Raw genomic sequence first — 13712 nt, 5'->3', positions numbered from 1 at the left:
TTTTGAAAAGTCCTACCATGGCAAACATGGTGAATATTACCAAATAACAAAACGACAAAACAAAACATGGCTGCTATTATCTGAAATATGTTTTCACAGTTTCACTGCCTCACAGGCTCTGGAGAATTATGACAGTTGAAGTCAGACTTGAAACTTTACCTCGTATCCTTTTACGCTGTCCCCCAGAGCTTCAACAATCCCAGAACATTCGAATCCTGGCACCAAGGGGGTCTTGGGAGGGTTGTCAATGTTGCCCTGTCGCACCATCAGGTCGATGAAGTTCAAACCACTGTGAACAGCAAGTATAAAAATATTCAAAATGAGAGCCACTGAAAACACTGCTCTGCGTTTTCTTCCCTTCCCCTGCCTTTCCCCTCCCCCTCCTTTCCTCTCCTCCCTTTTGTAAAAAATCTCCTTCTTGCCAAAGTGTCCCTAAATGTAATGCCACTTAGCTAGATATCAGCAATAAAACAAAATTCAATTATCTCTGTGCGGATAAGTAATGCTTTCCTGGCAGCGAGGAGAGTTGCTGCTCACCCTCTGATTCAGCCCTTTCTCCTCCCCTCAGAGTCTGTTCACTCTTAGTCTGAAAACACATATTGACTAGATTGGTCATTAGACATTCCAGCACTTAATCAAAGGTTTAAAAAAATCATACTAGGGAGTGGCTAGAAGCAGACACATGGAAAACAGTCAGACGCAGTGGCTACCAGTCTCTCCATGAGACAGAAAGAGAAAGGACACCTAATTTCAAGGGTTCAAGACAACCAACCATCTCTCCTCAATCACCACACATATTTATGCCAGCACTGTACATAAGCGGCATCCACAAAAAACGAACGGGAGCCATCGAAAGACTGCAGGATTTCCTATAGGAGGAAGGTAGCTCAAAGAAGGGACATCAAAAGATGGCCCTAGGGATCTGAGAATATAGAATCTAAGTCATGCCTGCATGAGAGAAGTTACAGGGTATTTCCTGTTAATTCGTTACTTTTAAAATGAGACAGTTATGAAAGTTATGTCTAAGCCACTGCCATAGGAAATCACATGCTCCATTTCACGGATGCCATCAATACACCCAATGGCTTTGTGCTTTAGATCTATTCTTAGAGCCGCATTTAACTTCATTCGCTAACCGCATGCATGGAAGAACACATCTCATTGAAAAAGATATCTTTTATCAAGGGATACGGTTCTTAGGAGTTTCTCCTTTTCATTAGCCACCATCTGAGGAAACAAACTGTTCCATCCAACAACCTAAGGCCTGTTAGCCTCTGGCCAAGCCAAATGGCTTGAACTATTATGAGAACAGCGAGGCCTCTTTGAAGCCAGAATAGCCTCTAATTCTACCTGTGTCCCCCACTCTCATGCGCTGGTCTCATTCATACAGGATGGAGGAAGTCAAAGAGGATGGCTTTCTTGAAGGATGGGTTGAAAAGTCAACACTTTCTTGAGGTTCTCCTGATCGTGAATGAGGTGAGCTCCCTATCTTGCCTCAGATGATGTGGATCTTGTAAGGGGCCCTTCAGAAGGCAGCTGTATGCCTCATGAAATGTATTTGTTTCTATAGTACCTGGCGTACAATGGTCTCTCTCACAGTCACACCACAGAGCAGGTGCTCAAATGATATCTGTGGAACCAAGGAAATGTTGAAGATATGTAAAAGTTTACGCTTCTGGCTCAAAGACAAATTCTTTTTTGAAGTCCAGCATAATGGAAACGCTTTTTCAGATTTTCTACTTTGATGGTTAATAAAGATTCCTGTCCTTTTTTTCTTTTCTTTTTTTAAATCAAAATGTCCTCCAACAATAAATCCTGTTTCTTAAGGGGCTGGGGAGATGGAATTCAAGTCTCAAGTTTACTACTTCTAACTACACAGTCTTGAATAAATCACTAAGTTGGCTTCTCTGTCCTCCGTTTTCTCATCTGCGAGGCAAGGATTAGGCAGCACCCATTTCACAGGCTTGTAAAAATGAAGGGCCAAGCCGTGAAATGTGGCACCACTTCTCAAGAAACACTGTCTCAGAGCACATGTCTTTCCTTAAGAAGGCAAGAAGTATGTGCACATTTCAGGAAGCCTCACCCCTCTTTTAAAATAAAAGAGGGAATGTGCTAAAAACCGTTTCAGAGCTGCCACAGGACAATATCAGCTGTGTACCAACCTCACTTCTGTGAAAAGATCCATTGTCTAAAGTGTCCCTGTAGAACAGTAAAAAGAATTTCTGTCTCAAATCAAGCACTTCACCTCACCCCACGCACAGTTCAGCTCACTGCTTCCCTTTGTGCAAGAACTTAAGGGTTTTCCAAGACCCTGATAGAGAAATGCCAGAAAATAATCACTCAGCCATTCAGAAAACACAGCTGCCCCTGGGGAAGGCTCCACGCTGGATGCCGGTTACCCGGCTTAGGGCTGTCTTCAGTTACCTCCAGCATGAAGTGGGTGCGGTGACTGTGAGCTGAGATCCAAGCTACTGAGCTCCCAGAAGGGCCAAGACAGACTGTTCCTACAGTAAACTATTCAGTGATCCCATCAGGTCATGTGCCATGCCACTGTTCCTGGGAAGCAAGTATCTATTTCAGTATAGAAGAGGTGACCTGTCCTCTGTGGACTTCGTTCATCTGTTGCATCATGCACATCCTCTTGAAGTGGATGCAGTTCAAGTTCATTACATGTCTGATTTGTGGTTGGGACTGTACTATTTTCATTTCATTATTTCAAACTCAATGATATTGACATGAGCAATGAATTATGGTACCCATTTCCAAAGCAGGAAAATAGAGACACACAGAATAAGTCAGTATTATCTTATATATATATATATATATATATATATATATATATATATATATATACACACACACACATATGGATGAATTTGACTTCAAGCATAATAGAAACTTGAGTCCTTATAGAATACAGTACATTATGTGTGAATGTGATGCACATGTATGTGTGTATGTGTGTGTGTATGTGGTGTAGTATGTATGTGTGTACATGCCTACATGGAGACCAGAGAACACTGGATGGTCACCTCTATTCCACTCTAATTTATATCCTAGAGTCAGAGTCTCTCTGAATTCGAATCTATCTGGCAGCATCTAGCCCCAGTGATTCTCCTGTCCATTCCTCCCTCCTGTGCTGAGGTCACAGGCATGTATAACGCCATGCCTAGCTTTTTACATGGATCTGAACTCAGGTTCTTGAGCTTGTAGAACAAACATTCTCAACTGTTGGTCTCATTCATACAGGACAGAGGAAGTCAAAGAAGATGACTTCCTTGAAGGATGGGTTGAAAACTCAACACTTTATTGAGGTTTTCCTGATCATGTGTGAGGTGAGTTCCCCATCTTCCCTCAGTTGATCTGGATATTGTAAAGGGCCCTTTGGAAGGCAAAGGCCATCCTCCCAGCCTCCTGAATATGCTCCCCCTTAATGGAAACTTCTCCACCCACCATGTTGGATGATGTGGCATGTTCAAGGGTAACATCTGTAACAGATTTACCTTATTCTTAATTATGTATATGTGTTTGTGTCTGCATTTGAGTATGTGCATATGCAGCAGGCACCTGATGGATGAGCCTGGATGTGTGGAACCCCCTGATGTTGGAGTTACAGGCAGTTTCAGCCACCTCATGTGGGTGCTAGGAATTAAATTGGGGTCCCCAACAAGAGCAGGATACTATCTTAACCACTGATCCATTATCACATTCATGCCTGATGCCCATGGAGGCCAAAAGATGGTGTTGAATGCCCTGGGTTTGTAGTTAAATATGGTTGTGAGTTATCATGTGGGTGCTGAGAAATCAAACTCGGGTTCCCTAGAAGAGCAGCCAGTGTTCTTAACTACAGAGTCATCTTTCTAGCCCCAGGAGCCATTTTTAATATAAGCAACTACATCACCCCAACAAATGGTTGTTTCCCAAAAGTCGGGAATTGAAGAGAGCCCCTTGATGTCCCACCATTCCTCCTGCTTTCTGAGTTCCTTGTTATTCTCACATCTTCCTACTGGGATCTCTTTACTTGAATCCCCTGTGTGGTGTTGGTCTCATAAAATGAATAACTACATAAGAAGCAATACTACCGTCAACCACCCATTGAAACATTACTCATTTTATTTTTCCAGATAAAGCAATGCTGTTTAGAATTATGAAAACAAAAGCCATTGCCCTTGCTGCTTTTATTTTTCATGGCCACAAAGGCAAAACAAAACAGGGGCCAATCAAGCCACACAGCTTCATAATTACCATTTCCAGTCCTCTCGGAGATAAGCTGATTTTTCCCTGGACACTACTGCAGGAGAGTTGCTAAGGACTAGCTAGGCACATGGGGGCCAGGGTGGACAAAACCTCTAGATGCCTCTCTTACTGAGTTTTTTCCTTAAGGGAAGAACAATTTATTTTGGCTCTCAGTTTGAGGGTATATGGTCCATCGTGACCTAGAAGGCACAGTAGAGTTTGTGGATGCACAAGCACCTGGCAGGGTCTCTTTACATCTCTAAATTGAGTCGTGTAGTACAGCTTTCAAATATGTGATGTCACTGCAGAATAGTGGTTGAAAGAACTTACTAATGTTCTGATATAATCCTACCTAAAAACACTATATAATTTTAATATATAATATATTTAATATTAACAGATTATTATTGATATTAACACATTAATATCAACACGTTACCATATTGATAATTATAAGTTATATATTGAATATATTATATACATTATATATGTAAACCATTGTTTTTCCTCCTATACTAAATTGCTAGTCAGAAATTAGGTATAACAGGCTATTACTGACGCATAGTATCCTGAAGCGCTGAAGAGTGAAGAAGGTATTCTGAAGAATTGTAATCATAACAGGGGGGTTCTAATGTCATAATAGGAAATATGGAGGCATTTGGGGACATTCCTTTTAAATAATATTGCCTTACATTTACCTGGTATAGTGGAGCTCACAATACATTTCCATGCAAATCTCTTTAGTTCCAGAAAACATAAAACATCCAAGTATCAGTTCGCCTATCAAATAGACATACACACTAAGAATCCCATGGAAAAACGGAGCTGCCAAAGGCTCTGGGTGTAGTATGTGGCAGAGCTGAGACTTGACAAAGGCCTTCAGACTTCTTTCCTATTTTATTGCCCAAGACACTGTAAAATGCAAGATCAACCAAACGTACAAAGCTCAAGGCTCTCAGATTTAGAGGCAAGAAGACTAAAAGGAAACCTAGTGGTGAGAGGATATGTTAGTATGTAGATTCTAGACCCTTCACTTCACTCCATGCATTACAGACCATCACAGGGTCCTTCCCAGCTCTCACACTGTTCTAATGGCCCCTATCCTGTGGTTTCTACTTAAAATAAGAGTAGAATTGGTGTCCAGGCGGATACACCCTGGCCAGGATAAAGATATGGACTCATCATAGGAGCTAGCCTTCCTTGGCCTCTATAATTTTTTTCTTTAGTGAAGCATGTCACCTAGGAAGTCTCTGGAGAGGTAGTGAGAGATGTCACACTGTCCGTATCATGTGGTCGGCATCGATGCGCACTGCTCCTGTAATGAAGACACTACCTGTGAGTGCCGACGTAGGGACCATTTTAATCTCCATGTAGAAAAGAAATCTAGCACCCTATCCAAGGTCATCTCATAGGACCTGAATAAGCATGCACATCCTTTTACTGTTGACTTCCGAGCTGGGGTTTTAACCATTAAATCAACATCTTGTTATTTACAAACCACAGGAGACTGTTTTGCACTCTCACCTCTTGTCATTTGGAATATGCTAGTTTTTAAAATGCTAACGTTTCATAGGTTAACAATCTTAACAAAGATACAAGGTGCTAGATTTGTATTCTTTAGAAGGTACTGTGGAGTAAATAATGGACCAGTCAGCCCAGGCATGGTGTATTTGCTTCCCAATTTAAAAAAGGGTTGACGTGAAGGAATTTTAGGGCTTCTGCCAGCCCATTCTTTCCCCAGATCGTCAGTAACCTCAACCCTGATCATGGGCTCCAAGCAACGTTATGCCATTAAGTGAAGACCACCACGGTGAAAACGTGTCTTGAATGCACATTTACATGGACACAGATCACAAAATCTCCACCGTCTACTCAGTCTGTATTCTCCTCAGAACCCACAAAGCTTGTCCTGCCATCGGTACAGTTAAGAGGCAGACCACTAACGAAATCACTTTCAGTGTCTTATTACAGAAGGACTGTTCTTGTGCCCTATGATCATTTGCTACAATACAGACTTGCTATGTGAAGATGCAATTGTTTCCCCTACACTTATAACCCAGGATGTTTTAGTCTTTGAGGCCTAGGATAGTATATGAACTGATTGGGTTTTTGTTGTTGTTGTTGGATTTCTTTCCTCTTCCCCTCCCATTAATTGGTGGTTTACTTTACATATCCTGTGGCATTTATTCCCATTCTAGGAGGAAGTGTGTGTGTGTGTGTGTGTGTGTGTGTGTGTGTGAGCATATGCATAAAGAGGCCCAAAGCTGGTATCGTGTATTTTCCCAGTTCCCTTTCCACTTTATCTACTGTGACAGGGTCCTTCACTGAACCTGGAGCTCACCAACTCTGCTAACCTGGCTAGCCAACCTGCCTCAGAGATCTCTCGTCTTTGTTTCCTGCATGTGCTGACATTACACAGGGTCTTCTACATCCACCTGGGTTTTATATGGGTGATGGGGATCCAAACTCAGGTCCTCCTGTTAGTGCAAGTGTTTCATCCACTGAACCATCTCCCTTCCTTCGATTCATGAACTTGTCTTAAAGCCCCACTTCATCTTATCTTAACTCGGGAGTCTTGGAGTCCTAGAAATCTTAAATATACTTAAATCGTAAACATTTTTACAGTTATTTACAAATGCACTTATTTGTGTTGGAGGATGCAAATATATGTCATGGTACATAAGTGTATGGTCTATAAGTGCCTGTGTATGCTCTTGTGATCAGAGATGAGTAGTCAGCCTTAGTATGCAGTTCCTCAGGTGTTGTCTACTTAGTTTTTGAGACAGTATTTGTCCCTGGTACTGAGACTCACTATTCAGCTAGGCTGGATCATTAGCAAGCATCATGGACTTACCTGGTTTATGATATAGGGAGTGGGGATTGAATTCCGGTCCTATGCGTATGTGGCAAACACCTTATCAACTGAGCCCTCTTCCCAGTCCTGGTTTGAAAATCTTATTGTGCATTAGAATTCCCAAGAAAGCTTGTTAAGGTGGATTGTTGGTCCCTACCTCTGACTCAATTGATCAAGTTTCCAAGCTTTGCTGCCAAGCAGTGGAAAATGCTTGGAGAATTACCAACACATCTCCCTGAGCTAAAACTTCATGTCCTTATTGTAATGAGATTTGGTAAGAATTGAAAGATGGTCATTAGACAGATATGAAAAAAAAAAATCTCCCAGGACAGGTGAGATTTCTGATCTTGGTCCAGAAGATTATATTTAGCCTTGTTAGATGTAGTCTTATTAGATTAGCTTCATTGGTCTAATTTGTCTGCTTCTTTCTTGGATCCCAATTCTTTGATCCAAAACCTTGGCTGGCCTTCATAAACTTCTGTTCTCTGATCATGCTGTCACCAAGCCATTATTATCTAAGTCCAAATTGCTGATAAAAAAAAATTACTAGATCGGCTGCCATGTCCCTGCTAATGATATTTATAAAAAGCCAACAAGAGAGGTTGTGACAGAAATGTAAAATATAAGCTGAATCTGGAAGATCCTCAACTCACAGATTCTTCTGGTTCTATAAAATAGCTTCAAGATGTCCTGAGTTCCTGTGCAGTGAGTATTCAGTGGAGAGACTAAGATCACCTTGCCCATGGTTGGGAGCAGTCAGTGCCTTCTCCCACTGTAGCCTGGCTGAGTAACCCAGATTCTGTGTCTTTGGGTACATGGCAAGACCCCTTCAAGTCCTTTCTCCCTGTAAGCATGAATATTCTGCCCCAGATCAGAGGGTCTTTAGTTTAAGTGTTATAGTTTGAATTTAAAATGTGCCCCCATGGAGTCATGATCTGAATGTTTGCTTCCTGGCTAATGCTGCTAATCGGAAGTCCGTGGGACTTCTAAGATATAGGGCAGAAGTAAGAAAATGGGGACAAGTGCTCATTCTCTCTGTTTCCTGCTTTGTTTCCATGTGAACAAGCCTGTTTCGTGCTCATCGAACCGTGAACTAAGCTGCCTAGGCTCCCTTGCCATGTTGAATTGAAACACTCCAAAAATGAGAGTCAAAAGAATTCTTGTTAGAGAGCATGGTCGCAGTGGTATGAGAGTAACAAACGTGCAAACGTGCTAGGTAATCCCCATTGTCAAAAGGGTTGCAAGGCACCGCTGTGGTAAGTAGTGTCAGCCCTTCCCATGCAGAGGAATGTGCAAGAAGGGATGGGTTCTTTCTAACGGACTTCTCTGAAGATAAAACCCAAGGAGAAAAATCAACTGATTCATGGCCAGTGAATATGATAGACCACAGTTATGAGGCGCTTACTGCATTTGAGGCTAAGTGGCTTATACATATAGTACCATTTACTTTGTACAATGTTCATAATAATGCTAAGAGATAATGATATTGTCCTAATTTTACAAAGGACAAAATGGGGGCATGTTGAGGTTCACAATACCAAAATGGGAGGGATGATACAAATCCACAACCTCCCTACTTACTTCCTTTGGAAGATATTACCCAGCATTCCCAGTTACAAAGATTGAAGCTCTGCATTCAGCACGCTGAGCACCTGATGTTTTTACCAAGCAGTATGCTAGGTCTTTGAAGCCCAGAGTTCACACATGTCTAAATCCTCATAGGAACAAATTCCTGCAAGTTCCCTAAAGTATGATGGGATGAGTACTTTTATAGGACATAGAAGCAGAACACTCGGTGGCCACCAGGGATGTGCCAAAATAGAAGGTAGCAAGGAAGTCAGAACACTGACACCCCAAAGGTTTATTAAAGAAGTGGTCCGGAGATCCTCTGCCATCCCCGAAGACGTATTTAAGCCCTCCACTTTAATTTTCTCCCTTCTATACATGACTTCCTTGGGGATTAAGTCTTCAGCATTGGGCATTCCATTGGTCATGGCGTTGGTGTGGATCTAATATTGAGTACTTGTGATACTGAACTGGTCTCACACAGCAGCTGCTCCATAAGTGTGAGCTGCTTCGACCACCACCACTCTCCTAACACAAAGAGGGCATCAAAGGCCAAGTTCACTGGGAAACAGACTCTACGATGGAGATTTTCATGCATTCTGACAGTAAGGACCCTAGGGAATGATACTTGGATCATTGCGAGGGAAGTTGGATTGGGTGGAGGAAAGGTTGGTTTCTGATGTTCTCGTACAGAGGTTTCTGAATCCATGAAAACTCTTGTCCTCTTAGCAGTTCTTAGTCAAGACAAAGGAAGTAGGCTTTATATCTTGTACTGAGAAGTCACAGGTTGAGAGCTGCAGAGAGAGAGAGAGAGAGAGAGAGAGAGAGAGAGAGAGAGAGAGAGAGAGAGAGAGAGAGAGAGAGAGAGAGAGAGAGANGAGAGAGAGAGAGACAGAGAGAGAGAGAGAAAGAGAGAGAGAGACAGAGACAGAGACAGAGACAGAGACACAGAGAGAGACAGAGACACAGAGACAGACAGACAGACAGACAGACAGACAGACAGATCATCCTGGACAAGGGGGCACATCTCTTTGGCCAAAATTGATTCTTTAGATGGGGATGGGCTATAAGTTGTCAGTAGGCATAGTACTCAGTAGCAGGATGAATAAAGACTGAGGCCCTAAAATAATATTCTGGTGACATATGTCAGAATCTACTACCAGAGCAGTGGTGAAATAACCACTTTAAAGCATGTTATTCCCTCATGCTCACAGAACAGTTATTACAGTCCCCTCGGAGTCTGGATCCATATAACTCTTCCTGCCATCTCTAACCACAATTGTTAAGTAGCTTTTACATCCATATGATAAATAAGGAATTCCCCAATCCATCTAAAGTTGTTTTTCCATAGCCTACCATTTTCTTATTAATGAGATTATTGCCCCACCCAGATACAAAATATTCTTCTAAGTTGAAATCTGCTCAGAGAGAATTCTCGCTGCTTCCTGGCTGCTGGGACACGATCTCTGCTCTGCCATGCCCTCCCCAACACATTGTGCTGAGATCCTGAGACAGACCAACTTTTCACCATTGAAAAGGGGTCCCTATATCAAAGCTGACTCTTGCTGAGATGGTTAGTGTCAACTGTCAACTTGACAGACCCTAGAGGGGGACAGGCCTCTGGGCCTGACTGTGAGAGATGATCTCGATTGGATTAATTCAGATGGGAAGACTTGCTTACTGTGGGTGGCGCCATTATCTAGCTAGGATCCTGAATTGTATAAATGGAGAAAGGGATCCGACAACAGCATTGAAATATCAATCTGATTCCTGATTGTGATGGGGAGGGCGTGGTAGAGCAGAGATCGTGTCCCGGCAGCCAGGGAGCATCAAGAATTCTCTCTGAACAGATTTCAGCTTAAAGGAGTATTTTGTTGAAAACTAAGCCTTGACTGATCATGAAAGGCACTGGCATTGACACAAGTACTCGAGTCTTGAATCTAAGAACTATAACGGGTTCTTCTCTGACATACTATGAGGTCACCAGCTGCTTCCATCTTCCGCTGCTATGACTTCTCTACCATGACTGACACTACCCTTGAACTCTGGCTCAAAGAAAACCTCTTTCTCCCTTAAGTTGCTTTTGTTTGTATTTTTTTTTTCTTTAATCAGAGCAACAAGAAAAGAAACAAAGGTGTCACTCTGCCCACCTAAACTTAATACCTTGAGGCTTTCTCCATGTTCTCAAGGTTTCATGCAAAAGAATCCTGAATCCATCGGGCCCACTAGTGCTGGGCACATGGGATAATTTAGTGGACACTTAGGGTGCTCCAGCAAAGACTCCCCATTCCCTTTTGTGGTTGATCCTTTGCAAGGGTTTGGATGATACTGAGAGATACCTCATTCATACCGAACAGAGGGTAGTCACTAAGTTGGGGCCTTTCTTTGGTGGGCCCTGAGAAGGAAGGTCTTATGCATCCTAACAACTAATTATATAAAACCTGAAATTAGAATAAGACCATTAATTAAGCATGTGACATAGTAAGAGAAAAGGAAAACAAGGAATTAAGAAGATCAAAGGACAAAGAAAGGGGACAGAGACCAAGGAAAAAGAAAACAGAAGGGGCTTAGCAGGCAGGGCCACAAAAATACCTGCAGGATTTACATATGTCTCGGTGTAAAAGTCAGCATTAGATTATATCCAAGTGCTTCCTCTATGTTCGTAGGAAGCTGAGATCACAGGCTGCTGCAGAACAGGTGTCATCAAAGAAAAGCCCTTCACACTCTAAGTGGAATTTGACCCTCAATGAGCAGCAAGGACCTTAGCATGTGGGACAGCCTCTACCAGTTAGGAGAGGGACCAAGCAGATCTGAGGTGAGGCTCTGACCAAGCAGAAACAGTCAAAGATCATGGGCCACTTATTATTCTGGTCTTGTTTTGCCAATAATATGTTCATCAAAGCGCTTAACTCCAATCCAGGTAGGGTCAAAGAAGCAAATGTTTGATTCGTTTTATTTCTTCAGAACCATAGTTTTGGTCTCTGTTTGTTACTCTCAGCTGGTAGTATGTGCATGCCCGGGAAAATAGGTATTGATTGACCTCAGAAAAATCTTGTTCATATTTTTTTTTCCCTTTCTTGGCTTTTTAAGTACCCGTTTTGATATCTCAAGACTGTGAAAATAATTTGCTCTTGGAAGGGAAATTATGTGCAAAGCAAGGATGCCTTGTATGTAACTCTCAATGAGTATCTTATATGAGGACAGCCAGAACTGTCCTGAGTGAGTCACAGTATGGAGAAGACCCAGGATCAATCAGAGGGTGGGAAGACTGTGTTTTTGATGGCTCTACCCACTTCTTCCAACTTTTCTTGGCCACAGTCCCCTTGGAGTCTGGATCCATATAACTCTGCCTGCCCTCTCTAACCACAATTGTTACATAATCAAGCTTTTACACCTATATGCTAAATAAAGAATTCCCCAATCCATCTAAAGTTGTTTTTCCATAGCTTACCATTTTCCTATTAATGGGATTATTGCCCCACCCAGATACTTTCCTCTCTAACACGAACAGTGATGATGGATGCTATTAGGAAAGGATATAGCTGTGTGAGTTCTTTATTGCTGGTGTGTCTGGGAAAAGAACTATATTCAGATCATCTGTCTCAATTAGTATTCAAGACACGCTCCAATGGTATTTTCACCATGTAATAAAATAGCCAAAGAGACATATTGAGAATGTAAATAGCCAGAGCCAGTTTTCAACAGACACAGAAAAGCATGGCACAAGTAAGCTGTCTTTGATGCCAAGACCAACGGTTTTGATTTGGGAGACTTTGAGGTATTTATCTACCCAACCCCTGGGAGAAGCAGGAGGTATTTGTTCCTATGACAGTTGCCGAAAAGGTTAACATCTCTATGTTCCATGCTGTGTGCTGACCAAGGCATGCGCTCCAGAAGAGTTCTTGGCAGCAGTTGCTTGGCTGGAACATTCATTCTCATCCAATTTAGATTCAACAGACCCTCTGTGTTTTGGGGGTTGGCTAGGCAATGATGCTACAACACTGACCGTGACATCTGTGCCTCCCAGGAGTTCAGAGCTCAGCAAAATAAATGACGACACAGTGTGACAATTCCACAAGAGGCTACTATACAAGGGTCACGGCCAGCACAGAGAAAGTAGCTATTTACTTGTCTCATTGAGATTGGGTGCTTCACAAATGGAAGAACTGGATGGACGTGCTTTTACATCCATTCTTCAAACCCTCCGGCTCTAACCCACCTCTCCACGGAGAGGAAAAAGGCTTCAGTGTGACCCCAGTTTGATTTCTTCATAAAGCTATCAAGGGCACAGGAGTCCCAAACAGAAACAGTCCACTGTTGCTATAGTAGGACAGTTATTTCCCAGGATGTTGCTACCGATTACAAGATATATAAAAAAACTGTTGTTTCAATAGGACAAATGGAGAGAGGTAAAGACTAGCATGGTTACATCTATGTCATCCTATGGTAATGGGAACAGCCTCTATCTAGGCTTGCCAATATTGTAGCCACTGGACATACATACAGATACCAAACACTTAAAATGTGGTCATTGTGGCTGAATACAGTAGTCACTTTTATGGTTGATATGACCAAATACCCAAGTGAAGAGAAGGGATGTTTTCATTTGGCTTACATCTATAGACACTCAGTCCCCAGTCTCTCACTCCATTGAGTCTGGGTGTGTTGTAAAACAGGCAAGCATGGTGGTGGGAACATGGGGAAAGGGGCTGTTCACTTCATGGTACACAGGAAGCAGGGCAGCAGAGATCTGGGGACCAAACATAATGTCCATACTGTGCATTGGGTATCAATTTCTCCATCTAGGTCCTACCCATTAGAGCTTCCAGAACATCCCAAAATAGTGTCAGTGGCTAGGGACCAAGTATTCAGCACATGAATCCGTGGGGGGTGGGGGAGGTATTTCAAATTCAAACCATAGCATTAAGGAACTGAATTTCAAATGTTGCGTCATTAATATTTAAGTGCATCAGCTTTAAAAGGAGATGGTAGCAGGACCATGAGGCTTCTACCTTCCCCATAGGTAATTAGCAACTCCAGAAGTCTATCTTCCAAA

General features: G+C 42.3%; 1 protein-coding gene across 1 annotated transcript in view; it reads right to left on the bottom strand.

Moving 5' to 3' along the window:
- Vat1l (vesicle amine transport 1 like) overlaps positions 1-13712 on the bottom strand; it is a 163845-nt gene that overhangs the window by 136254 nt on the left and 13879 nt on the right. The window contains exon 2 of the mRNA XM_021220394.2: positions 160-289. Coding sequence (XP_021076053.1) covers positions 160-289 — 130 coding nt within the window. The remainder of the gene's footprint in view (positions 1-159; positions 290-13712) is intronic.

Source organism: Mus pahari, chromosome 20 (genome assembly GCF_900095145.1).
Source record: "Mus pahari chromosome 20, PAHARI_EIJ_v1.1, whole genome shotgun sequence".
Classification (NCBI taxonomy): Eukaryota; Metazoa; Chordata; class Mammalia; order Rodentia; family Muridae; genus Mus; species Mus pahari.
Note: the sequence above shows the minus strand (reverse complement) of the source record. Positions and strands in the feature narration are given on the sequence as shown.